A 27871-nucleotide genomic window follows, 5' to 3' on the forward strand; every position below is an offset into this window, starting at 1 on the left:
GCAAAGACATTGGAGTGGTTTGACATTTCCTTCTCCAGCTTATTTCACAGATAAGGAAACTGAGGCAAACAGGGTAAGTGACTTGCCCGGGGTCACACAGCTAGTAAGTGTCTAGGCTGGATCTGAACTCAGGTAGTCCTTACTCCAGGTCCAGAACTCTATCCACTGTGCCACATGTATATATATACACACACACTACATTTTCACATAATGTATACACACACACACACACACAAATATACAGGGTATCTCAAAAGCTTTAATAGCTTAAAACTGCACTAGACTTTTGAGACCCTAAATATATATCAAAGCAAGCAGCTGCCCCTCCCCCCCCACACACATAAAGGGAAAGGTATAATATATGTGAGTGAGTGCGAGACAGAAAGACAGACAGACAGAGAGAGAGAGAGAGAGAGAGAGAGAGAGAGAAGAGAGAGAGAGAGAGAGAGAGAGAGAGAATAGTTAGTATAGTCTACCTTATCTATTTGAAAGGCAGTGTGGTGCATTAAGCCTTCAACTCACTAAGATCTGGGTTCAGCTCCAAATCCTGCAGGACGCTGGGCAAGTCACTGAATTTCTCAATCCTCCTGGCAACTTTCTAAGACTGTAAGTTAGAGTCAGTGGTGTGCTGGTAGCTCTCTCTCTCTCTAAAAAAAGAAAAAAGACATTTTCTGCATTAACATTTTCTTTATGCATTCTTAAGTCTAGACAATCAACAAAATGGTAAATTGAGCCCATTAGTATTTGTTGATTCCAGAGATGTAAATGCTCATGCTGAAAATTTAGCAATAGCTCTCACTAGCTCAAAGGAACTGGTTTCAGCACAAACCCCTGGTTCAGGGTTTGGGGAACCTTCGGTCTCCAGGCCATACGTGGCCCCGTAGGTCCTCAGATTCAGCCCTTTGACTAAATCCAAACTTTGGATACAGGTTCTAGTTGTTGATCTATGTTGGGTGGGGAGAATTTCCACACTATGAAATCACCCTTTATCAGAGGTTCTTAACCTTTTTTTGTATTCTGGAGCTCTGGCAACAGCAAATACCCTTCTCAGAATAATGTTTTTTAAATGTATAAAATGCATAGAATTACAAAGGAAATCAATTATATTGAAATAGTTCTCAAGATAATTAAAAACCATATTCCCAGAACCCTTGAAATCTAGGAGGAATATGGACCCCAGATTAAGAACCCCTGCTCTTACAAGACCAGAAAAAAAATAGTCCAGTGACCCTCCCAAAGAAGAATGCTGTTTCCTTTTTTCCAACAGATAAATCCTCACTCTTCCAATTTTACTGCTACATAGGAAACTTCCTCTCCTGAGCTCCACATTTTTCTCGTTTTCAAAAGACTCGTTAAATCTTTTGTTTGGGCTTAAAGATTCATTATGACCCCGGTAAAGCTTGGGGTAAAGAAGGGTGGGTAGAGGTGAAAAAGGCAGGGGAGAAGAATAACTGCAGCATCCCTTTTTGTATTGCTTCCTCCTGGTGATGGGGTCTCTCCCAACCTACAGAGGACAATTGAGTCTTTCCAGGCCCTCCCAGGCTGCCCTTTGAATCAGACCCCAATAACAATATTCAGTATATATACCGTATTGAAAATAAATGCGCCCAATTTCCCTTCCTTATGAGAGCAGAATGCCCCAAGAGGGAGGAGCATTCTTTTAGGATCAAGTCTACAATATTGTAGGCTCGAGTGACAATAATGTAGCCTCGTATTCCTTTGAGTTTACGTATTTTAAGCGTTTGGGAGGCTTGTTTTCCTTTATATATTAATCAGTCACCAAACATTTAAATGAAACAGTTCCTGCCCCCCAGTACCTTCCATTCTATTGCACACCTATAAGTATATAATGAATACAGGTAATGGGGGCGGGGGCAGTAGGAGATGGGGGTGGAAGATCAGAAAACGCTTTATGTAGGAGACGTGGCATTAGAGACAAGCTTTGAAAGAAAATTCAGGGGCTGTCTTTTTGCCTTTTGATGTATCCCCAGTGTTTCGCACGGTGCCTGGGACAAGGTAGGCACTTAATAAATGCTGATTGGTTTGACCTGACTTGCCTAGGGTTCCACTCCGTTTTGGTCCCCTTTTGTAAAACAAGGCTAAGGTCCCTGGTACCCCGAAAAACGAGGAGCTAGAGGCTCGATTCCCCGCTGGTTTTGCAGTCCTCATCCATTGGCTTGCCGGAAGCAGCTCCGGTGGTCCGATTGCACCGAGCCAGCCCCAAGAGGTCGCTCAGCAGACCTTTCCCCCCCTTTCTCCTCCCACGTCTCCGCCCCCCCGCTTTTCCAGCGCGTAGGCCGGGCCCTGGCCGCGCCGCACCCCCCGAGCTGGGGGAGCCGGATTGGGCGGAGGGGCGGGGACCCGGGAGGTGGGCTGAGCTGGGCGGGCCGGGGGGAAGGAGGGGACAAAGCCGGGGAGGAGAAGGGGTCGAGCTAGCCTGCCAGTCTCCTCCTCGGAGTTCGGGCAGGCGGCCGAAGCACTAACCTGCAGCCCAGGCGCTGAGCGTGAGCGTGAACCTTTGGGCGCTTTCTCTCCTTGGCCATCGCCCGGCTGCAGGTAACGGGGCGTCAGCTGGGGCCCCGGCTTCCTGCGACTTGGGGGTTGGGGTTGGGATTGGATGCGGTGACTGAGGGGGTTTCGCTTTGCTCTGGGCGGAGCCGAGCAGTAGATATCCTGCCATCCCGCCCCTCCCCCTCCAGGCCTCTCCTGTTTAAAGGGTCCTAATGCAACCTTAGAGCTGTTGGGGCTAGGGGTGGAGGAGGGCCGCCCCCTTCCCACGCCCCGCGCGGCCGGGAATGAGGAACTGATCCAGCGCTTGCCTCGCACCTTTTCCTTGCAACTTGTCAAGCAGGCAGTAAGCATATATTAAGCGCCTACTATGTGGAAAGCACAGTGTTAAGCGCCTGTTAAGTGCGAGGTGCTGTGTCAAGCGCCTACTACGTGCGATGCACTGTGCTAATGGCTGGGGATACAAAGAGAAGCATGTGACTGCTGGACGGGAGACATATGCACATTAAGGACACTTTCGGGACTCACTAGACCACACAGGCCACTCCCAGAAGTGCGAGAACGTTTCCTTATCGATAGGCACGGGGACACACCCGTGGCCACAAGTATGCACCAAGAGACCTTTAACCGAAAAGTACTTCGGGGGCGCGAAGGTGCCCTTTGCCCACCCCAGATGAAGCTTGACTCGAAATCAGCTAAAGCTAGCAGGTCCACACGTAGAAACTTAACCTGATCTTGACGAGGATCTTTTGAGCTGGTCATTACCATTTTATCTTCGGTTGGTGTTTTGGGCAATTTTTTTCCCCTCTCAGGAGTGAGTGGTTTTGTCTTTTGTTTTTAAATCTTGCGTTGGTGGGGATGGCGTAGAGGGGAGGAATCCTTTTGAATGAATCTGTGAGAACTAAGATGTTGGGGGTAATAGTTTACTTAATAACCTTTAAGGGCTTTATCCCATTTGATCCTTTCAACCCGGCGAGGATCAGCGCTCTTCCCATCTTACAGATGAGGAAACTGAGGCCGGGAGGGTAAACATGGTCACATATAATAAGTGGCAGGGGGAGGTTTGAAATCAGATGTCTCCACCTGACTGCTGGTCCTCGGTTCTCACTGCTGGCCAACACGAAGCCGGTGATGCCATTGGTGAGCTGGCTGCTACCCCAAATGATGTGAAGGGAGCCGTTTCCGTGGCTTAGTGGAGAACCTTCCTGAGGTTCTGGGACCAAAAAAAAAGTGCTCGAAGGTTAATACCCTGGCTGTGAGTTCTTTAGATAATTGTGCAATTTGCCTTTGAAATGAATTGCTGAAGGGCAGGGCCAGTGGTGAGAAGGAAGTAAAAGAGCACTTCAGCATTTCGGGATTTTGGGGTGTGTTACTTTCTTCCAAGTGTTTCGCCTGAGAGAGGCCAATGAAGGTAGATAGTGAATAGAAAAGTAGCCTCAAAGCCATCTTCTGACCCATCTTGGCTATTTGACCCTGGGCAGTTCCCTCCCTGCCCCTTGGCCTGCTCTGGGCAGTAAGACGTAAGTTGCAGAGAAGACATTGGCTGAGGGAATAGTTCCTTAAGACAGTGAAATCACAGGTCCAGTTCCTATCCCTCTTTTGCCTGAAATTGTTTCATAAAATGGACAGTTTTCATTCAGAAACACTGACAATTATGTAAAGGGAAGACCTTGAACCAAATTTCCCCTTCTGAAGCAATACATAGTGACTTTCTGAAAACTGCTTGGTAATTCCAGGTTGATTTTTCTGAAACTGCCCTGGAGTGTGTCGGGAGATTGGAATTTATCCGAGTTAAGCGTATCAGTTGTTTAGCATTTGTAGGACTTGGAAAGAAGTCTTTCTTTACCCTGGGCTGGGGAGGAGACAGGAAACCAAGAGGAGAGGCCCTGCAGGGACTACCCAGATGGAATTCTTTGTTCCTCTGACCAGATTTAAACTATTTTGAAGATAGCCAGTGGTTTAGGATGATTAAATTAAATGTTGCTGGTCATTTACATAGTATTGGGCCTATGAGGAGAACTGGGGACATTTTATCCAAATGTTGAACGAGATTGCTGTGGTTGTTATACCAGAAAAATATTATTTATTTGAGAAGCACTTGAAATGTCAATGAGTGATAGCATGACATTCCTGATACTGTAATCTAAAAGAAACATAGTATGTAATGGTTTGCTTCACAACTATATATTCCCTTTCATAGTTAAAACAAAAATAAAGGCAGCAAAAGTTTGAGGGAAAAGTCATGTGAAATATACAGATAGGATGTAGGAAATTTTCCATAAGTAATTCCAGGTAGGAAGCTCTTCTGTATCACTGCAAGTGGGTGGGACACCTTCTCTGTAATTTACAGTCAAAGAGAGATGTCTTGACTGAGCATCAAGAACTTTGTTAAAGTCCACTGTCTCACAGTCAGTATGTTTCAGGGATGTAATTTGAACTTAGTTCTTCCTGACTGAGGCTGATCCTCTATACTGAACTAAGTAAAAGAAACTTAAAATGTTCAATCTGGCATTAGGGGAGTGGAAAAAGATTATTGCACAGAGGGAGAGAACTATTTTTGTTGAGAAGGAAACAATGAACTTAAAATACTCCAAATAGCTAGAAACTTTACCTTACTATTAACTGTGCTAGTTGTTTAAGAAAAATTGCCTAGTCATTACTGTTGTGCAATAGGTTATTAGGTCAAAGACCATAGGCCTTTAAATGTGCTAAGGAGAAGTATTGTTAATTTTTTTTTTAAATTTTCGAGTCAGGACAAACATAAAAGTGGGATGCAAAGTGGAAATTAAAGTTATTTTTAAAAATACTGCTAGTACTTGTTATATTATTAGACGTAATTTTTAGAGGTAGAAGATTCAGAGTTGATAATTGCTCATTAGGACCAATTCATAGGGAAAAAACAAACTGTCTTATCCTCTTCTCCCTCCTTCTCTCCCACCCCTCCACCTTATAGTGAAAACGTGGCCATTTCTTCTTTGTTTGGTGGTTAATTTTTTTGGGGGGGTGGGGTTAAGCAACTTGCCCAAGTTCACATAGCTAGTGAGTGTCTGAGGCAGGATTCGAACTCAGGTCCTCCTGACTCCAGGGCCAGTATTCTATCTACTGTGCCACCTAGCCGCCACTAGTGGTTTAATTGTATTTTTTTTATTCAATTCATTCTTTTTATCCTGGTTCCTGATCTGGAACCTTTTAAGAATTGTTAAGATCTCTTCCCTGCCATCTGAATACTTCCACTGAGTATAGATGAATAGAGGAATATATCCTTTCTCTTTGGGAGCTGAGGTTTACTTTATTTTTCAAAAGGTAGCAATGGACCAAGTACAGGTTTTGGAAACAGAAGACCTAGGCCCACCTCCTGGGTTTGCCACCTGTTCCTGGTGGTGTGAGCATAGGCAAGTCAGCACTTATCTTTGGGCCGTAGTTGCCTTCTTCATATGGGAAAAGATAAAACAGATCACCTGTAAAGGCCCGTCTCTCAATCTGTGATCCTATGAACCATGAAAACCCAGGCTTAAAGACTTTTTTCGGGCCCAGATGTTTTAAGAAACAGTTACATACCGTTTCAACTTGATCTTGTTTCATGCTTTGAACCTATGAATTCATCTTCGTGGGGAACTTTACACACATGTATATATACACATGCACATGTATATGCATATATAAAATAAATGTAATCTAGTAACTGTTAGAGGCAGTGTTTGAATGCAGATCTTCTTTACTTCAAGCCTAGTACTCAATTCATTGTACCATACTGTGCCAACCTAATGCTATGTTTACGATGATATTTCTATTTTTAAAAAGATGTCATTTTGAGTTGGTCTCTAAATAAAAGACAATAATGTTTTTGTCATTTTTACATTTTGTAATGAAATTTATCCTTGGAAATTGCTTGTTCTTTCTGTTTTAAAGATATATTGAAAGCAACATGTCCAAAAAAATCAATGGCGGTTCTGTGGTGGAAATGCAAGGAGATGAGATGACTCGAGTCATTTGGGACCTGATTAAGGAAAAACTCATTTTACCATATGTGAATTTGGATCTGCACAGGTAATTCATTATCTTTTCTGGTGAGCGACTGAATCAGAGGATGCACAACTAAATGTTTCCAGTATTAGGACAGGGTTTCTGTTCTAGCATTTCAGTCTAAAATTCTGATGGCAAGTTGTCTTTTTTTTTTTTCCTCGTGGGGTAGATGTGGACAGATCTCAAGCTTTATTGGAAGGGTCACCTTGACATAAGAATGGAAAACTCCACTAGACTTCCTGTTTGTGTCGTAAAAATGAGGGTGATAGGTCACTAAGTATGAAGGGGAAAATTAGCTCTTTCTAGGACTGTGTTGATGTGAAATGTTTTTATATATAAGTAGCTCTAGCTAGAATGATTTATCTTTTTTTTTTTAAGGAACAATGGCTTATGTTTTGGAATGTTTGCTTCTTTTACTCCCTTAAAGGAAAATGAGATGGCAAATGAAACAGTGAAATCAAATGTATTTTTGTAAGACATTTTGTCACCACTAGTTGGCATTTTTGGTCACTCTATTATTAAATTCCCAGTAGAATTTATTTTAAACTTCCTTTCTTGCCCCTTCCCCCTCTTGTACCATCTTGTAACTGAGAGTGACCATGAGACGATAAAATCTTATACTTTCCCACCTCCTGGCCTGTTGTTCCCTGTTCCTGGAATGCCTTACTCTTACTCACTGCCCACACTCCTCACACCCACTTTAAATCCCTAAACATTCTTTAAAAGATCATCTTGTCAGTTCTTCCCTTCCCCGCCCCCCCCAATATAATGATCTCCTTGGATTTTATATAGCACTTTGTACTTGTCTACTCTTGTATTATGGTTATTTGATCTTCCTACTGGACTATAAGCACCACGAAGGCAGATGCCATGGTTTATCTGAACTTTGTACCTCCCTAGCGCAGTATGGATCAGACGTTTAATAAATATTTGTTGAGCAGCAGACATCTTTTTCCCTCTTGAGAGCATAGTAAACACAACCACAATTGAACAATGTTATTTCAGTCAAGTGATTATTAGTTATAATTTTTATTTTAGTCTAATTACTAATCAAGAAGGCTCTTGGGGACCCATTTGATTTTCGTGTGTGTGTGTGTGTGTGTGTGTGTGTGTGTGTGTGTGTGTGTGTGTGTGTTTTTCATTCATTCTGCAAGTACGCACTATTATAATGTCTACTGTTTTGCAAGGTACTGACAGTTTTATGTTGTAACGTGAAAATGAGTAAATGCCTACATATCCAAGCTAATTATCTAGGGCCTCAGGCTGTTTTAAAAACCAAAACCCTTCTGATAGCTTAAAAAGATATTTAGTAAACTTTCTTTCATGTAAAATTTCTGAGAGAGCTACACAAAAACGTTTTTCTTTGCCTATTGACTTTCTTTTTTCAAATAATTTTTTTTTAGTGTTTTTAATTATCTTTTGAGGCTAGGTGCTAGGTGCCTCCATGGATAGAGCGATAGGTCTGGAGTCTGAAGACCTGAGCTCAAATCCTGCTTCAGACACTTATTAGCTGTGTGACCCTAGGCAAGTCACTTACTCTGTTTGTTTTAATCCACTGGAGAAGGAAATGGCAAACCACTCCAGTATCTGTGCCAAGAAAACCCCATAGACATCATTGGCATGTCCATGGGGTCACAAAGAATGTGACTGAACAAAAATCCCATCATAATGTGGGCTGAAAGTGTATCAGGCAGCCACTCAAGGGCCCCATCTCACCCTGATTGACAGAGGACCTTTGACCTGTTTCTTATCTGGCCAGTTTGCCCTTCTTAAGTATCCTGGTAGCTTCCTGCTTTTTAGGGCTCACCATATTGGTGCTAGACTTAGTGTGGATACCACATGGGCTTTAGCCTTGTTTCATCCCAGAACCCCTCAGCTCAAGCAATCTACCAACCTCAGCCTTCCCTGTAGCAGGGATTACAGTTGTGCTTCACCACCCTGACTCCATAAATTTTCCAAAGAAGATACGGCCAACATCCTGAAAGGTATTCTTTTACTAATCCAGTGGTAACAAAGCACCACTTGGACTCTGTCTCTCAGGTAACTATTCTTACTACAAGACCACGGAATACCTCCTGTTCTGGTCCTAAATGTCCTCAATAACATGTTTTATGCCAAGTTGTCTGCCTAAGTAGCGACATGGAAAGTAGTCTGGGGCAACAAGTATAATGAGAAGGGCGGGGAAAGGTAGGTCAATGTGTATGGACTTTGAATTTTTGCAGACCTAAAGATTTTTGTTATCAGAATATCTTTTTTTTTGTTTAATTAAAAAGCTGCTGCCTCATGGTGATTTGTTACATATTTTGTTCAACTGACTTCTGATTTCTTACTTAAATCTCACATAAGAGAATAAACTAAATTCTACTGGCTTACTGGAGGTTAGAGTACTCAGGTGAGAGCCATATGTAGGATGCAGAAGTTTAAACTAAATGATTTTAGTTCATAACTAAGTAAAATAGAATGTATTTAATTAATTCATGAGATAAAATTGTAAATAGGCTGCTTTTAGCTTAAGAAGATAAGAGGATGTGTTGTCCCTCTTGCCCAATGTTAATTGAATCATAGATTTAGAGCTGGGAGGGACCTTGAAAAGTCTTGAAAATATTTTCTTTTGAAAAGTTGCTTAAAAGTTTCTCTTGTGTGCATGGGTGGCCAATTGAAGGATTCAAGAACAGGAATGTGTGAAAGCTAAAGGCCAAAGAAGGAATTCCAAAACTGTTTCCTTAAAGAGAAAAGTGAATGGTGATCTGTTTTTATTATTGATTTCCTCCAGTTTAGACAGCTCCCCTGTAACCAATTAGCTTTGTCCTTTTAAGTATTGCCTGGCCTAGTCATCTTCTAGTATTTTCAGTGGAAAACCCACTCAGTATCTTTTAAATAATGACTGAATCCCAGACTTCGTGGGTGGGCATAGTATATAGACTGTGCCACTACAAATCTATGCAGAGGCCTTGGCAGTTACAAATCCAATAGTAAAGCCTCATAGCAGTCTCTAGAACAAAAGGAGATTACTCAAGAAGTGGGGAAAGGGTCATGGACTTTACTTGACTAACAGATTATCTGCACTTGTGCAATAACTTCCTCATGGAAAGTGTTCACTACTTTAAAGATAATATGCCAACGTGGCTTACCTTTTCCCCAGTATTTTAAAAAATTAAAATACTATTAAAAGCATTTAATAATCATAATTATGGCTCTCTTTTGTTTGGGGGGGGGTTTGGTATCTATATAGAGAGAAGATAAAAACAAAATCTTTCTTTTTTTAATTCTGTTAATTGCTTCCCATTACACAAAGCCTACTCAAAGTCCAGTGCTTCTTGGTTGGTCATTTTCAGGTTATACTGACATTGCAACCTAATATGTCTCATAATTGATCGGTCCTAAAGGCAAAATGATGGGGTAAAATACATATCTCTTTTCACTTACTAAATAGAAACTGCCTCCTGGTATGTAAGGTCCTTAAGGGCCAGATACTGTTTATTTTTTCTTTTGTCCAGCTCCTAAATAATGCTATGTAAGTGCTTGTAATAAATGCTTAATTGAATTGAATTGCCACCAGTGATTCGAGGGTTCATCTGAAATTTCTGTCCTGCATTTCCTCCTCTCCCCCACTTCTGTCCCAAGCTATGACTTAGGGATAGAGAATCGGGATGCAACAGATGACCAGGTCACCGTTGATGCTGCAGAAGCTATTAAGAAATATAATGTAGGCATCAAGTGTGCTACCATCACCCCTGATGAGAAGAGAGTTGAGGAATTCAAATTGAAGAAAATGTGGAAATCACCAAATGGAACTATCCGAAATATCCTGGGTGGTACAGTCTTCAGGGAAGCAATCATCTGCAAAAACATTCCCCGGCTTGTGAGTGGCTGGGTCAAACCAATCATCGTAGGCCGTCACGCTTATGGGGATCAGGTAAGTGGCTTTGGGATAATTTCATTTTTGCCTAGTCTCTTTGTCTTTAGAAGCACAGAAAAAAATTCTAAGCATAGCTCATCTGCCTGCCTCTGTCTCTTTTGGAGGCAGTCAGGGTTAAGTGACTTGCCCTATACTGTCTGAGGCTGGCTTTGAACTCAGGTCCTCCTTATTCCACAGGGCTAGTGCTTTATCCACTATGCCACCTAAATGCCTCCTGTGTTTCTCTTTTTCAGTTTTTCCTTAAACCCACCTCAATTTCTTAAACAGGAATAGGGGAGAGAATTGGGGTCTCAGAGCTAGATGTATATATACACTCTCATAATCTTAACCTTTCAGCCTAATTTTCCCCAAATATGTTTTTCTTACCTTTCTTCCTTTATCAAGGTAATTTTTAAATTGTTCTTCTCTTGCATAAATTACCCAGTGGTTTGAAAGCACTGTCTTTAAGATATCACTCATCACTTATCACTTTAAGATTATCACTTATTTAGGAAACAATTTCATTGTTGTTCTTTCTGCAAAGATGGGCCCATTGCCAAATTAAACAGAGCCGTGCATACTAAGCAAAATCTAAGTCCTTTGATGAAACTATAGCTTTAGACTTTGAAATAAGGTGGGTTGTTGGCTTAGATAGGTTTAAAGATCAGCCAATAAAATATTTCTTACTTAACAGTTGGCGAGGTAGATATCTGTGCAGAAGGGGCCTGCTGAACTGATTCAGTCCCTGCATGGGATGGATTAACATCCTTCTGTTCTGTGACCACACCTTGCCCCTTTAACCCTGGCCAGTCACGGTAGAGCTTGTGAGCTGTGTAGCTGTGTAGCTCACAAGAGGCATCAGGCAAGAACGATGTGGATGGATCAGTGCAGAGTGTCCCTCCCCAGGGAAAAACAGATCAAAACAAATTAGGCCATATCTTTGTATATGGAGAAGGACATTCTTACAACATAATTATGTGGGAGATCATTTTACTTTGTTATTCAGTCTGACTCTTCATGAGCCCATTTGGGGTTTTCTTGGCAAAGATACTGGAGTGGTTTACCATTCCTTCTCCAGCTCCTTTTACAGATGAGGAAGTTGACATAAACAGGGCTAAGCCCAGGGTCGCACAGCTAGTAAGTGTCTGAGGCTGGATTTGAACTCAGGAAGATGAGTCTTCCTTCAGGTCCAGCACTTTATCCAGAGGAATCACAAATTAAATCAAGAATCACTTAAAACATGCAAATGTGAGCCAACTTCTTCTGCCTCAGTTTTTCCATTGGAAAAATGTCAGAAAGAACAAATATTTATGAAATGGATTAAACCTTGGGATAGCTCTATAGGGTGGCATTCCGTAATTGTCATTAGTGGGGAGGCAATCCTACAACACTTGATTTCTTCCTTGTTTTCTCTGAAATTACCAGGAAATAGACCCTGTGAAAGGTTGTTTCACCCCTAAAAAGACCAGTCCCTTTTGAAACCTGTTATCTGTCACTCCAGGACTGTCTCTAGCTGCCCAGAACCACTAAGGAGGACTGTTTAGGGGCAGTTCCCCTTGAAACAGCAGCTTAAGTTTGTACAGCACTATTTAGAAAATGGTTTTCTTTATACCTACCTTGTGAAACACATTGTATAAGTATAAATATTATCCCCATTTTACAAGTGAAGAAACTGATGCTTAAGGAAGTTGCTTGTGTGCAGTTTCACAGATATTAAGTGGCAGAGCCAGGACTCAAATATAGACCTCCTGACTCCCAGGCTAGTATCCTCTCTATTATGTCCCACAGGCCCCTTGGTGTCCTTGGGAAACCTGTGGTAAGACCCTAGAAGTAGCACCAGATTATTCTACCACTGTTGGCTCAGGCAATGGATACCTCATGTTGATATTGGACTGTCTGCTACAAATGTGCTCACATGCCATCTTTTATCAAGAAACCTTGCGTAACCACTCTGGCCCATGGTAAGAGGCAAGCTGATATGATGGAAAGATCCCTAGGTTTGGGCAGCTGTTTGGCTGAGTGGTTAGAATTCAGGACTCAGAGCCAGGAAGAACTGAGTTCAAATCCTGCCTCAGATTCTTACTAGATGTGTGACCCTGGACGAATCACTTAACCCCCCAGTGCCTCAGTTTCCTCATCTCTAAAATGAGGGGACAAACTTACCTCCCAGGGTTGTTCTGAGGATCAAATGGGTTAATATACCTAAAACACTTTGCCAACCTTAAAGCACAATGTAAATGTTAGCTGTCATTATTGTTATCATTTAGAGTCAGAAGGTCAAAGTTCAAGTCGGTTCTACCATTGAATAACTGTATAACTAAACAAATCACTTAAGCTTTCTGAGCCTTGGTTTCCCCATGTGTAAAAAGTGAAGATAGTACTCTCTGCCTCCTAGTATTGCCAGATATACTGCTTCATCTTTTACCATGTGGACTATTCCTCCCTCCTCTGAATGTCTGTGAGTGTCTCTTTTCAATACCATTCATTTGGCACTCATAGACTGTCTTATATTGTTGGTCATTCTTTCATGGGTACATATATTCTCCCCTAATGAAGTGTAAGCTTCTTAAGGGCAGGGACTATATCGGATGCTTCTCCCATACCTGTCACAGGACTGGATAATGCTTCGTACATAATAAGCGCTCAGGAAACGTTTATTAGATGGTGCCACCCACTAGCTTTCAAGCATGTCACCTTTCTGGCTCTCAGTTTATCTATTATCAAATGATGACATTTAAGGCACATGAACATCCTACCCACTCAATATTCTGTTATAATTCTCAAGAATTCAAATTATAGTATATTCATTTGGGGCTTGTTGAATTAAATTCTCTCAGACCCTGTCATCTCTCTTAAATAGTACAGAGCAACTGACTTTGTAGTTCCTGGGCCTGGAAAAGTTGAGATAACCTATACACCAAGTGATGGGGGCAAAACGGTGACGTACTTGGTCCATAAGTTTGAAGGTAAGTGCAACACCTCCATGGGAAATGATAGTGCGCTTTTTTTAAAAGAAATTAAGGTTAGTTCTGATTGTGTAATTGGTTATATAAAAATTCATTATGTGATACAACTTGTAAACCTTGTAGGGTCAATTATGTCAACAAGTGAATATTTGTATTAATATTTGTAGGAGAGAAAATCCAGCAGGGAAAAAGGTTATTTGGTGTCTATTGTGACATCCTTTGCATCACATCTATGTGAAATACAAACTTTTGTGTTTGTATATTATTTTCATGTATTTATGTAAGCATATATTCCCTCTTATGATAGAATATAAGCTTCTTGAGGGCAGAGACTCCTTTGTTTCTGTCTTTGTATCATCAGCACCTAGATCAGCACACATTGAATCTTTAACTAGCACCTGTTGATTGACTGAGGTGTATGTAGCCAGGTAGGTGATTTTACTTGGCAGAGTGTGTGTGTGTCTGTCTGTCTGTGTCTATGTCTTAGAGAGGTGAGGGTCTCGGACAGAGTGACAAAAGCTGGGTTTTGCCTCAGTGTTATGAATTGTTCAGACAGGTAAGATACACATTAATCCATGTGAGTCCAAAGTACAGTCTACTCCTGTTACTCCAAAGTCCTCAAGTGGCAAGGATCAGACAAAATACAAATATATGTTGACCAGATTTGTTCATCTTATGAATCAATCCATAAAGATTTACTAAGTGTCTGCTATGTTCCAGGCACTGTTCTAGGCACGAGACATACAAGTACAAAGAGTAAACAGTTACTACTTATAACAAACTTACATTCTTTTTTAAATTAAATTCATCTTTTCAGTTAACAAGCATTTATTTTCTTTCCTTGCCTCCGCCATTGACAAAAAGGAAAAGAAAAGCAAAACCTTATGCACAGTCAAGAAAAACAAATGTCTGTGCTGTTCATGTCCAAAACAGTACATCTCATCCTGCACCCTGAGTCTGTCACCTCTGTATCAGGAGGTGTGGGTAGCAGGCTTTATCATCCTTTGCTCCTCTGGAGTCATGGTTGGGCATTGTTGGTCAGAGTTCTTAAGTTGTTCGAAGTTGTTCATTTTTACAATGCTGTTGTTACTGTTGTTCTCCTAGTTCTGATCAGCTCACTCTGTATCAGTTCATATAAGTCTTCCCAGGTTTCTCTGAACCTAGCCTTCTCGTTTCTTTATTTCTTTGTGTTTTGGTTTTTTTTTTGGGGGGGGAGCAGTTGGGGTTAAGTGACTTGCGCATTATCACACACCTAGTAAGCGTCTGGGTCCTGATCCTGACTCCAGGGCTGGTGTGGTATCCACTGTACCACCTGGCTCCCCCGTCTCATAATTTCTTATGGCACAATAATATTCCATTACATTCAGACAGCATCATTTTTTCAGCTATTTCCCAATTGATGAGTACCCTTCAATTTTTAATTCTTTGCCACAACAGAAAGAGAATTAGTTTATGTTCTAATGGGGGAGACAAGAAAATACTTACTAAATACTTACTAAATAATACTAAATACTTACTAAAAACGTATAGCATAAAGTCAATAAATAAAAATGATAAGGTATCCCAAAAAGTCCTATTAAGCTGCACCAAGACTTTTGGGATACCCTGTGTAAGTTAGTGAAACAAAAGGTAGTTTGGAAGGGAGGGAAGGGGCATTAGAAGTGTGGAGGAGTGATCAAGAAAGGCCCATGAGTCCAGGAGGAGGAATAATGACCATTAAGGCTGGAAAGATAGGTTGGGGCCAAGCTGAGCAGGGCTTAAGAAGCTAAACAGAAGCAGGAGGATGCTGCAGACATCTCAAAGTCAGTATGTCCTGAAACTGGATTTATTATCTGTTCTCCCTAAATCTGTTCTATCTTCTGTCCACGGTCCTCTTACTAATGGCTGGTATTTATATGGTGTTTTTAGGTTTGCAAAGCACCGTGCACACATTATCCCATTTGCATCTCACTACAACTTTGTAATAGAGAAATTCCTGGTATTATTAAATCCATTTTGTTTATTGGCCCCCCGAGGAAAGTGAGGCTTATGGAGTCTGTGGCTTGCCCTCCTCACCTTTGTAACCTGGCTTCCCTCCCTTCCTTCATGACTCAGCTCAAATCCCATCCCTCTGTTGCTGGTCCTTTCCTCCTGAGATAACTCCTTCCATTTATACTTCATATGTTTGGTGTATGCCTAGTTTTCTCTATTTCTCTCTCTTCTTTCTCTCTCTCTCTCTCTTCTCTCTCTCTCTCTCTCGAGGCAATCAGGGTTGACTTGCCCAAGGTCACACGGCTAGTAAGTCTGAAGCTAGATTTGAACTCAGGTCTTCCTGACTGCAGGGCCAGTGCTTTATCCACTGTGCCATCCAGCTGCTCCTTCGCCTCGTTATTTCCACTTTGTCTCCCCTGTTCAAATGTGTGCTCAGTTCCGGGCACTTAGTAAATGTTTAATTAATGCTTGTTGGCTGAGTGCCTGCCCACCGGGCAATAACTGAAGAACTGAGGTCTTCCCCGACTCCTGGTGACCTCTACTGTTTATCTAATCACCCATGTTCAGAGCCTTGTTAGTTTAGTAAATAGAGTTTTGGACTTGGAGGCAGGAAGATCCCAACTCAAATCTGGCCTCTGCTGAATGCCCCTGAGTAAGCCTCTTAACCTTTGCCTTAGTTTCCTCATTAATAAAATGGAGCTAATCCAATTTATTCTATATATCCCTTATTTGTATAGTTACTTGTCTCGCCCATTAGATCGAGCTCTTTGAGGGCAAGGACTGCCTTTTAACTTTCTCTATATCCCCAGGCTTGGCGTAATGTCTAGCACGTTGTTGTTTACTCATTCAGTTCTGTACAGCTCTTTGTGACCCCGTAGACCGTAGCACACTAATACTGTCTGTGAGGTTTTCTTGGCAAAGATACTAGAGTGGTTTGCATTTCCTTTCCCAGTGGATTAAAGCAAAAAGTTAAATGGCTTGCCCAGGGTCACACAGCTAGTAAGTGTCTGAGGTCATATTTGAACTCAGATCTTCCTAACTGTGGGCCCAGTGCTTAATAAATGTTTCATGACTGAATGACTGACTGACTACCTCACAGGATTATTGTGAGGATACAATGAAATAATATTTGTAAAGTGTATTTGGGGGATAAAATGAGGTAATATTTGCAAACCTTAAAGTGCTGTGTGAATCCTAGCTATTATTATCTTTGACTCTTCTCTTTCCTTCATTTCTTATCCAATAGGTATTGATTAAGTAGACAACATCACTATTCCTATTGCTACTTTTGTAGGACAGAGCCTTATTACCACCAGGCTGGACAATCACATTAGCCTTTTAATAAGTCTTACTGCCTCAACTTCCTCCCCACTTTAGTCAGTCTTTTAAACTGCTTACGAGTAATCTCTTCTTGTTATTCCTCTTCATAAATATTCAGTGATTCCAGATTGCCTACATTTCAGGTTCTTTTATCTGGCATTCAAAACTCTCTCCAATTCAGTATTGTCTTACATTTCCAGACTTCATTTTATCCTTCTCTTGTCATACAATGTTGTATGTTATAGTTATGTATTTTATGATCATTCAACTAGAATGTAAGCTCTGTGAAATCAGGGAGCATGTGTATCTAAATTTGGTACTTCCCCCTCTGTGCCTCTAGTATGCAACAAGAACTTAGTAAATTTTGAGTCTGAATTTAAAAGTTTAAAGAAATAAATGGTATAGAATATTATTTGTACCTTTCATGAAACACAGTCCAGTTATTTCCACTAACTATAATTTCCACTAACTACTAAGTTTCCAAACCCCACAGGAAATGGAGAATATTAATTCAATTCTAGCAACACTGTTATTTGTCAAAGACTGGGTAAGATTTATGACTCCAGCATCAAAAAATATGAAGCCATGTTGGTATGCTAATGACAGGCTAAAAATTAAAGTTAGCTTTTGACATGGAGTCCATTTGCATTTCTGTTTGACAGCTTTGTCTACCATAGTGTCACTAGGAGACTATAGCTCAAGTCTTCAGTTGTTAAGAATGATGGTCTTTGAGAACTGAAATGAGAATTATGTTTGGTGTAAAATTGGCTTTTTTCCTGCTGGATGCTTCATAAGCTTTGTGGTATATCCAGAAAGCTGCTCACAAACCTGGCTGGATAAAGCCATTGGCCAGATGACCAGGAACTAGGAAGTTCTTAAGAGAAACGGGGCACTTTTTACGGGGCTACAGCCAAACCTCATTTATACTGCTGTCTCTCATATTATTTCATATTCTCTCATATTCTTTCTGTCCACAGATTGTGGTGGTGTTGCTATGGGAATGTACAATCTTGACCAGTCAATCAAGGATTTTGCACACAGTTCCTTCCAGATGGCTCTGTCTAAAGGCTGGCCTCTGTACATGAGTACCAAAAACACTATTCTGAAGAAATACGATGGGCGTTTTAAAGACATCTTTCAGGAAATATATGACAAGTAATTAGAGCAATTTTGTTTCTTCCTGTTTTTATAAGTCAGTGCCTTTTGCAGAGGATATATCTTTATATTCTGTTGCCTTGGGGGAAAAGGCAGTGACATCCTCCACTGTCACCTAAGGATTCAACAGTAACAACATTCACCAAATGTTTATGAAGTAACTACTTGCTTGTAGTCAGGGTGTCACCAAATTTTGATAAAACTCAATCCCTCCCTTTTTGAGCTCTGTCTAGTGGGGAGATAAGAAACAAACACAGATAAATGCATTAGAGAATTGCAAAACAAGTTTTATGAGGTTAAAAAAATAAGATGGGGTTTCAATAAGGCTTTAACATAACAAAAATAATAATAAAAATAACTGACATTTGTCGTGCTTTAAGGTTTGCAAAACACTTTATATATATTAACTCATTTGATCCTCACATTACACTTTGAAGTAGGTTCTATTATTAACCCCATTTTACAGATAAGGTCCTTAAATGCCAGGTAAAGGAGGTTGCTTCAGATGGTAAGGAATCATTGAAGGTTTTTGAATAGTAGCATAACATAACTAGATCCATACATGGGGGAGAAAAAAAGATTATTCTGGCAGCAGAATGCAAGAGGAATTAGAATGGGAAGGCCTTCTAGATTATCATAGTATTCCAGTAGGTGGTAATGAGCACCTGTATTAGGAAGACAGAAGAAAGGTTAGGGAGAAGACATTTTTCAGAAGTACTCAATGGGCTTTAGTAACTGATTGGGTATGAGAACTGAGGGAGAAGGAAGAACCATAGTGAAGTCCAAGAGTTCAAAGCTGAGATTTGAATGGGTTAGAGTTGCCAAGCACCACGCTTATGAGGATACCAAAAAAAAGGCAAAAGACAGATCCTGCTCTCAATTACCTTACAGAATAATGGAACCACTTCACTAGCTTCCTAATTAGTCTTTCTCCTCTGTAGTCTATCCTTCATTCCTTGACTCACTTCTTAAAGAGGCCTACTCACTGAATGGGCATTGCCTCACGCAGAGTGAGAATTTGAAAAGACAAGGGCCAAGATCTCCCACTGCATCCTGGGCCATCTCCAGTCATCCTGGCCACTGGACCCAGATGGCTATGGAAGAGAAAGTGACTGGTGACTTTGCACCACAAGTCAAATTCAATTGCAAGTCATGTCATCATCTCCCTGGTGTCATGGTCCTCTTTGAGAACAAAGGACAAACCACACACAACCTGTCCTCTACACAGCTCCAAGTGATATTTCTAAAGTATAGGTCTGACCATGTGACTACCCTACTCAAGAAATTCCTCCCCTGTTTGGCATTTAAAGTCCATCACAATATGGTTCCAGCCTACCTTCCAAAGGATTAGAGTTGCATTGGGTGTGTCCTGACTTTTTGTCTTGCCACTGGACTCGGATGACTCTGAGGCTGACTTTGTGCTACTTTGCCTCACTTGAATCCAGTTCACGTGCAACTTCCTTAACTGTGGAATCGTGGATATTTATATATGGTACTTTACCTTGAGGTAAACAATAGCAGCCTTAAAATCAAAATGTCCAATGTCTTTTTTAGAGCCCACTTTCTTATTAGTGCTTTTTGAATGAAGCACATCATTAGCAACAGAATGTGTTTCATATTTTTGAAGCATCCCACTTGCCTGGGATAGCCTAACTCCATTCCTGCTGAAACTGGAAGTTTTTTGATTTTTAAATTGGCTTTGGTGGCTGTGGTGATAGGTACATCAATAGCCTTATATTCATCTAGCAGGTGATAGCTATCCTGCTTTCACCTATGAATATCTCATAAGCATTTCAAATGGAACATGGCCCAAAACAGAACAAGTTCCCTACTTATGTCAGGGACACCACCATCCTTGCCATCACCCAGTTTCACATCCCCAAGAGTTATCCTTGATTCTCCCTCCCTGTCCCTCACTCCTTACCGCCATATTAGATTAGTTGGCAACTTTTGTTGATACAAACTGGATACTCCTTCCATCGGTTTTCCTTCTTTCCACTCAGACATCACTCTAACTCAAACCCTTATCAATTCATCTCCTAGAGCATTCAATCAGTAATCAATAAACATTTATTAAACTCCTACTGTGTGCCAGGCACCGTGCTAAGTCCTGGGGATACAAAAAGATGCAAAAAACATCCTAATCTCAAGAACCTTACAATCTAGCCTCCTAATTAGTCTTTCTCCTCTGTAGTCTGTCCTCCATTCAGCTCCAAAAGTGATATTTCTAAAGTACAGGTCTAACTGTATAACCACCCTTCTCAAGAAAATCCAGTGACTCCCTATTGCCTCAGATAAAATGTCAGATTCCCCTGTTTGACATGTAAAACCCATCACAATATGGTTCCAGCCTATCTTTCAAAGGCTTGTTGTATATTGCTCTCCTTTCTACCCTCTTCAGTCAGTCTGATCTGCTCACTGTTCCTGCTATATAACATTTTATCCTCCATGCCTTTATACAGGTTGTCTTGTCTTCCATACTGGGTTGTACTCCCTCCACACCTTTGCCTCTTAGAATTCCCAACTGCTACCTCTTCTGCAAGGGCTTTCCAGAAAGTAATTCTGGGTTGTTATACACCCGAAAATTAATTTGTGTGTTATATTTGCTTTATTTGTATACATGTTGTTTCCCTTAATGGAAGGTAAGCTTTTCCTCAAGAGCAAGAACTGTCTCATTTTGTCTGTCTCCAGCACCTTGCACAATACTTTACACATAGCAGGCTTTAGTAAATGCTTGTCAGATGAATGAGTGAATATGTCATTTGATTCTCTCAACAACCCTATGGTATTAGCAGGATGGCTTTTATTATCCCCACTTTACTGAGGAGGAAAAGTGCTTGAGCTGGAATCACAGGCCTTCCTTAACTGTGGAATCATGGGTATTTATATATGGTACTTAGAGAAACTGTGTGTGTTAACATTTTATAGTGACTTGACATCTTTTTCTTTTGTCACTGAGAACAGGTTTTAGGAGGAACTGCCTGCAGAGTGGTATTTTGACTACTTTCTCCCTTTCAGTATTGACATGTTGCCAAAATATAACACCCTGGGAAAATTCAGATTGTTTATAATAAAGGAATAGGACTGATCATAGTATGATCCAATTCAGAAATGTCATTCTCAGTTTTATAACTGAAATATACTGGACAGTAATGATTTAGATTTTTTTTTTAACTCAAGTGTCCTTCAGTTTTCTCTTAGAGTAAGACAGACTTTCCCCTTCAGACCTGTAACTGGACCTTCCATTTATTGTTGTCCTTCTTATTCCCTAGGCAATACAAACCCCAGTTTGAAGCCAAGAAGATATGGTATGAACATAGACTCATTGATGACATGGTAGCCCAAGCTCTGAAATCAGAGGGAGGCTTTGTCTGGGCCTGTAAGAATTATGATGGTGATGTGCAGTCGGACTCCATTGCTCAAGGTAAGGAGCATCTGAATAGGACAGGCAAGTCTCAGAGTGCATAGACTAAATGACTCTGGGGCAACAGATAAGAATTTTATATCGACAGGCCCCCAAAATAGTCATAGGCCAAAAGAAGGAGGAGGCCATTTCTTTATCCTCTTTCCACCAGTGTGATAGAGCCTTCAAACAGCACTATTCCAGGCCAGTGATTGGTTTTACCTGGTAGCTATGTTGTTTTGCTTGGCTAGCTTGCTGCTGAGTTAGTACCACAACCAGATAGTGACTGTATAGGTCTGGAAGCGTTTCAGCCAAACGCTACCATCCCTGCTGCTGCCTGATGGGTCCCCTGCCATCCTGTGGATAATCTTTCAATAGGTTCATTGGGACCAAAATAAAATGCATTTCAGTTTTACCTTTAAGATCTAGAGTTTAAATGGGAAAAGAACATTCCTAATTACAGAAAGGCCAGGAATAAAATACTTCAACAGTTAAGACACAAATTTAATTCCAATAATAGGAACCAAATCAATGAGAACTCGATTCTGCCTCTCTTCTTTTTTTGTGGTACTAAGGTGTTTGTTTCAGTTCAGTTGCCCCCAAGCACCTAGAAAGAATGGAATCTCTTACTTACTTACATACATACATACATATCCAGTGCTTTCAATGTGCTTTGCTTTTAGCCAGGAGATAGTGGTGTTTTTCTTTCATTTTATAAGAGTTAAATGTATATCAGTGACACAACTAGAAAGCAAAATTCACTAATGGTCCTTTAAAAAAAGATAGGATATGAAATGTATTCCAGCTAGATCTTTTCCCCTTATACTGATCCCTGAGTCCTTGTTAGAGTGATAATTGGCACAGGTGAATGAGATATTGAAGTGCCTTGGCCTTAGCTACAAACCTAGGCTTCCTTTACCACAGCATCCCACTCCTAGGGCCCACCTTCCCCCAAAGCCTCTTGGGCTACACCCCTGTCAACCTGTGACCTAGACTGCTGCCATATGATTCCCCAACCCTTCTTCTCCACATGCATACATACATACCTGTAGCAAGACTCTTGTCTAAGTTATTGGTGTCAAACTCAAGTAGAAATGGGGCCATTAATCCATTGCAAAGTAACCCTGCAAACTCCGTTATTGACTTAGTTTTTAAATGTAACATCTATTTTATTGTGTTTTTATTTATTTTGTTAAATATTTCCCAATTACACTTTAATCTGGTTCAGGCTGCATTCGGGAGTATTGTGGGACACACATGACCACAGGCCATGTTTTTATCACCTCTGCTCTAAGTCAGTCACCCTGCCTCCTCCAGCTGCAGTAACTCTTAGTTATGTTACACCAGTTACACCAGTCCATTCTGAATGCTAGCAGAATTAGAAAATGCATTGGGGGTCCTTTGTAAGGGGACAAATGAGACTGCATGAAAGTGTTTTATTTAATAATCAATTATTCTATAATAAAGCTATACAAAAAAAACTGTTCCCTTCAAACTAAGTCTGTTGGATAGTGATTTAAGAAAGTAATTTAATAGTGATTAGTGGTGATTTAAACAGTGTACAAAGTAGTAGGTTTAATCATTTAATAATAGTTCTAGGTCCTAAATGTAGCAAGAAAAATATTACTGAGGAAATAAGTGCCATATAAGTTCTAGCTAACTAGTAGCTCTGTAATTACTTATATTCAGAAAACTTTGAAATAATTGTGCCAGTCCTCCCCAGCAGTGTACTAATAAAGAAGAAAAAACTAAAGAAGACAGGCCTCATGTCCTCAGGAAGGCTTGCAGGTAGAAGTAGCTTCAACCTACCAGAGTTAGCTTTGGAATAGACTAGGTAAGCCAGACTCAGAAGTAATCGAACCCAGGATCCCAGCATACATAAACCTAAGAACATAAACAACTGGGGGGGAACTCGTCATTGACAAAAATCACAGAGAAAACTAGAAAGCAATTTGACAGAAAATAAATTTAGACAAATATCTCATATCATGCACCAAAGCTCTGAGTACGACTGAATATTTTTTTAATCACATCATTTTAAAAAAATAGAGGAGAATGGAAAATGATACCTTTTTAAATTATGTATGGGGCAGAATTCTTAAACAAGGAAAAGTGGTGATCATAAAAGAGAATAGATTTGCATTAAGTTAACATATAAAATTTTTAAAGCTTTCACCTGGACAAAATGAAGCTAAAATAAGGAGGGAAACTATCAAATAAGAAAAATATCTTTGATTCAAATATCTCTGATAAAAATCTGATATCCACAATGTAAATTGGAAATTGACATGAATACATAAGACCAAGAGCCACTGAGTCAGAATAAAAAGTAGAAAGATAGCTAGATTTGGAATCAGAGGCTTGGGCCAGGTCTAATCTCTGGCACCTCTCCTGGCCTGTTTTCTCAAGGGATGAATGGTCAAAGGGCCTGAGTTATTCTCAAAAGAAGAATTGTAAATTATCAACAGATCACTATTAACAAGAGAAATGTAAATTAAACCAACCTTTGTTTGTTACCTTTACTAAGTTACAAATACTGATAAGCTATAGGTGCAGTCATGAATTGGACTGACCATCTTGGAAAACAATAGTGGAATTGTTTGAGAAAAAACACTAAACCATTCATACCCTTTGTCCGAGAGATACCTCTGCTGAGCGTATACTGTAAGGAGATCAGCGAAGGGCTCCCTATGTACCAAAATATGCATAGCAACACCTTTTGTGGTAGCAAAAGAAAACAAAATGAATTTCTATCAATTTGACATAAATAAGCAAATTGTGGTTTATGAATGCAGTGAAATATTATTGTGCCATAAGAAATGAGAAGTGTAAAGAATTGATAGAAATGTGTAGTTAAGTGAACTGATAAAAGTGAGTAGAAAAGGATAAAAGATATGCACAGTGGCTACTGTATTGTCCATTAACAGGCCAGTAAGTAAAGCCAAATGCTGAGTAACTGCAGTGACCAATGTGGCCCCAAAAACAGATGTGCAAACCCAAAATTAGAGAGGTGAAAGAATGATGGGTGCAGAATGTTGCACATGCTGTCAGATAGGGTCAGTGTGTTGGGTTTTTTCCCCTTTGTTACAAGAGATAGTTGGAGCATCTGGACAGTCTGTCTGGAAATAACTATGATGTGAAAACAAAATGCATCCTTAGAGTTGATTATGTAAAAGAGTAGCCTCAAGCTGATGAGTAAACTAAGTTGTACCCTTTCTCTTTAGAGGTAAATCTTTGTACCTGTCACTAACCTTTCATTTAACTTTCCAAACAACTTCCATCCACCAGCCCCACTTAAGACTCATAGCCAAGTGGGATCCTCAAAAGTGAAGTCTTAGAATAAATTAATCCATTTACCCAAGGCAATAATTGCATAATTATGGCAAATTGGAGAATATTTAAGTAAAGAGTGGGTGAGAAGCATATAGAAGGTAGATGTCTATGGTGCCATTAAGAAGCTCTCCCAACATTAATAAGGACTTACTTTAGAATCCAACTCAAGTATTGTGACAGCTTTAGACTGGAAGCAATGGTGTCCTGTAGTACAGAGAGGAGAGGGGTTGGCTATTTGTGGGTAGAGGTATCATACACCTCATCCAAGATGGACACCAAAATTTTGTGCCAACAGTAACTACTACTTGAAATCAAAAGATGCTGGTATTCATAGGATCATGAGTTTAGAACTATAAGGGACCATAGAGACCATCTGGTCCAATAACCTTGTTTATTCTTTGATTATATTTTACTGAACATAGTAAAGTGTAAAGCTAAAATTAAAAGGAAACAACTGGGGAGGGGGGAAACCTTTGTTTCTCTGATAAATGTCTTTTTTCCAAATTATATGAGAAACTGATTCAACTTTATAAGAAAAGGAGTTATTCCCCAATTAATAAATGGTCTAAAGATATTAACAGACAGTTTTCAAGGGAAGAAACTCGGGTTATCTATAGCCATATGAAGAAATGCTCCAAATCACTAATACTTAGAGAAATGCAAATTAAAGTAATTTTTAGATTCTATCCCATAATTATCAGGGTGGCACATGTAACAAAAAAGGAAAATGACAATGTGCTGGAGGAGCTGTGGAAAAAACAGGCACATGGATGTACTCTTGATGGACCTGTGAATGAGTAAAACCATTCTGGAAAGCGCATTGAGGGTTAGGGTTTGTATATAATACAGTTTTTGTTTTTTATTTTATTATTGTTATACATATATTATTATACCACAAAAATCTATTGATCATCAGGGGGAATTAGTTATGTTGGCTCAAAGATAAGTGTTAATAGCAATGTTTTCAGATGTCATCATCTTCTATTTTAATTAATAATTCTTGTTAACTGAGTTCTTAGTCCAGTTGTTTCTATGCCAGTAAAGGAGTACAATTGTTTTTGAACAGTGGTCTAACATTGAATTTTTTGGCTGCCATATGACAGTATTGACTCATTAAGCTTGAAGTCCATCAATATTCTCGTATATTTTCTTTTTTAAAATAATATTTTATTTCTCCCCCAATTACACATAAGAATAAGTTTTGAGTTCCAAATTCTATCCCGGTCTCTCTCCCCTCTCTCTTCCTTTTGATGGTAAGCAATCTGATTTAGGTTATACATGTGCAATCATGTGGAAGAAAATTCAAAAAAAAAGGAAGGAAGGAAGAAAAAGAGAGAAAAATAGTATGTTTCAGTCTGTATTCAGATGCCATCAATTTGTTCTCTGGAGGTGGATAGCATTTTTCATCATGAGTCCTTTGGGATTGTCTTAGGTCATTGTATTGCTGAGAATAGCTAAGTCATTCACAGTTGCTTATCATACAGTATTGCTGTTACTGTTTATGGTGTTCTCCTGGTTCTGCTCATTTTACTTTGCCTCAGTTCATTTAAGTCTTTCCAAGTTTTTCTGAAGTCATCCATTACAATCATATGCCCCAACTTTGTTAGCCATTCCCCAATTGATGGACATTCCCTTAATTTCCAATTCTTAGCAAACACAAAAAGAGCTGCTATAAATATTTTTTGTACAAATAGGTTCTTCTCTCCCTCCCTTTTTTGATCTCTGGGATACAGACCTAGAAGTGGTATTACTGGATCAAAGGATATGTACAGTTTTAGAGTCCTTTGGGCATAATTCCAAGTTGCTCTCTAGAAAGGCTGAATCATTTCACAAAAGTACAATTCTTGAGCCTTCTAATGTTTGCTGTACCTAAATGGCTTACCCCAGTTATGGTCCTATAAGCCTTGGAATATCTATAAATATCATTAGCAGGACATCATTGACATGGCAAGGGAAATTAATTTGCTTTGGTCTTTTTATATCCTTACCCCAACTCTCCCCACCTTCCTACCTCTCTTCCACTGGGGGCTCAATGATACTATTTTCAGATGAACTCGACACCTCACGCTTTATCACTTACAGGCTATGGGTCTCTGGGAATGATGACTAGTGTGCTGATCTGCCCAGACGGCAAGACAGTGGAATCAGAGGCTGCCCATGGTACGGTAACTCGTCACTACCGCATGTACCAGAAAGGTCAAGAGACCTCCACCAATCCAATTGGTAAGGTGCCCTTTGCTCTATTTTTGACCAGAGAGAATTCTGATCTTAAAATGGTTCTTTTTTGTTGCTGGATTCTTTGTACCAAGTTGTCAGCACATCCCTGACTTAAGTGTTACTTTATACTAACCTTTGGACATTGTCCCACATCATAAGAGCTCTTTTAGCTGTGCTCTTGACATTGACTCATTGTCCATGCCTCTGTGGCAGAGAGTTTCTGTGGTACAGCATATAAATGAATGAATGAATGAACGAGTGAACGAATGAGTGTATATATGTATACACACATATGTACACAAAGAACTATTAATGAGCATGCTTCTCCTATCCAGTATATAAGGGAACATGAAGCTAAGCATCTAAATGCCATGTGGATATCTTCTTCCATTCAAGTTTCAAGGTCAGCTCTCTGAAAAGAGATTGTAGATTGAAGAGAAGGGACAGATATAGACAGTGTAAGGGAGAGAAACTAACCACTGCCAGCTCGTTATATACCCTAGATGTCCAGTATCAACTACCCCAGTGAGGAAAATGCACTGTTATTGATACCATGTTCCAGTTGAATCTTAAGAAATCTCATATTTGAAAATTCAAGTTTAATTCTGTCTGGGTTTATCTCTCATGAGCTTTTTTAAAGGTTGGCATCTGATCTTTCTTAGGCAGTGTTTCAGAATTCCATGAACTATGTCACATCTGAGCCCTTCTATTACCAAGTCTTACTCTTTTCTTCCCCAGCCTCCATTTTTGCCTGGACCAGAGGGTTAGCTCACCGAGCTAAACTGGATAACAATGCAGAGCTCAGTACATTTGCAACAATTTTGGAAGAAGTTTGTGTTGAGACCATCGAGTCTGGCTTCATGACCAAGGACTTAGCCGCCTGTATTAAAGGTTTACCCAAGTAAGTACAAGCTCTTCTTTTCTCTGTTGGAAGTGCTGCCTTTCCTGAAACAAAACCTGATCAAGAGCATTGTTTATTAGAATTTTATTAATTGTTATATGATAGAAGGGCAGAATGGTTCCAAATCCTGACTCTCTCACCCACACCTTTGTGACTGTAGATAAGTCATTTAATCA

The 27871-nt window shown here is 40.1% G+C and overlaps 1 protein-coding gene across 3 annotated transcripts in view; it reads left to right on the plus strand.

Moving 5' to 3' along the window:
• Positions 1 to 2405: 2405 nt before the first annotated feature.
• IDH1 (isocitrate dehydrogenase (NADP(+)) 1) overlaps positions 2406 to 27871 on the plus strand; it is a 32197-nt gene continuing 6731 nt past the window's right edge. For 2 of the 3 annotated variants that reach the window (XM_021008680.2, XM_078147453.1), the window contains exons 1-8: positions 2406 to 2556; positions 6418 to 6555; positions 10156 to 10447; positions 13290 to 13395; positions 17664 to 17841; positions 21114 to 21265; positions 26660 to 26800; positions 27533 to 27695. In XM_021008680.2, the coding sequence (XP_020864339.1) occupies positions 6434 to 6555; positions 10156 to 10447; positions 13290 to 13395; positions 17664 to 17841; positions 21114 to 21265; positions 26660 to 26800; positions 27533 to 27695 (1154 nt within the window). In that variant the 5' untranslated portion in view covers positions 2406 to 2556; positions 6418 to 6433. Of the gene's footprint in view, positions 2557 to 2890; positions 3323 to 6417; positions 6556 to 10155; positions 10448 to 13289; positions 13396 to 17663; positions 17842 to 21113; positions 21266 to 26659; positions 26801 to 27532; positions 27696 to 27871 lie in introns of those variants that run through there. The other variant, XM_021008681.2, reaches the window with a different exon arrangement.

This window comes from Phascolarctos cinereus, unplaced genomic scaffold (assembly GCF_003287225.1).
Source record: "Phascolarctos cinereus isolate Bilbo 61053 unplaced genomic scaffold, phaCin_HiC Scaffold_7;HRSCAF=346, whole genome shotgun sequence".
Taxonomy (NCBI): Eukaryota; Metazoa; Chordata; class Mammalia; order Diprotodontia; family Phascolarctidae; genus Phascolarctos; species Phascolarctos cinereus.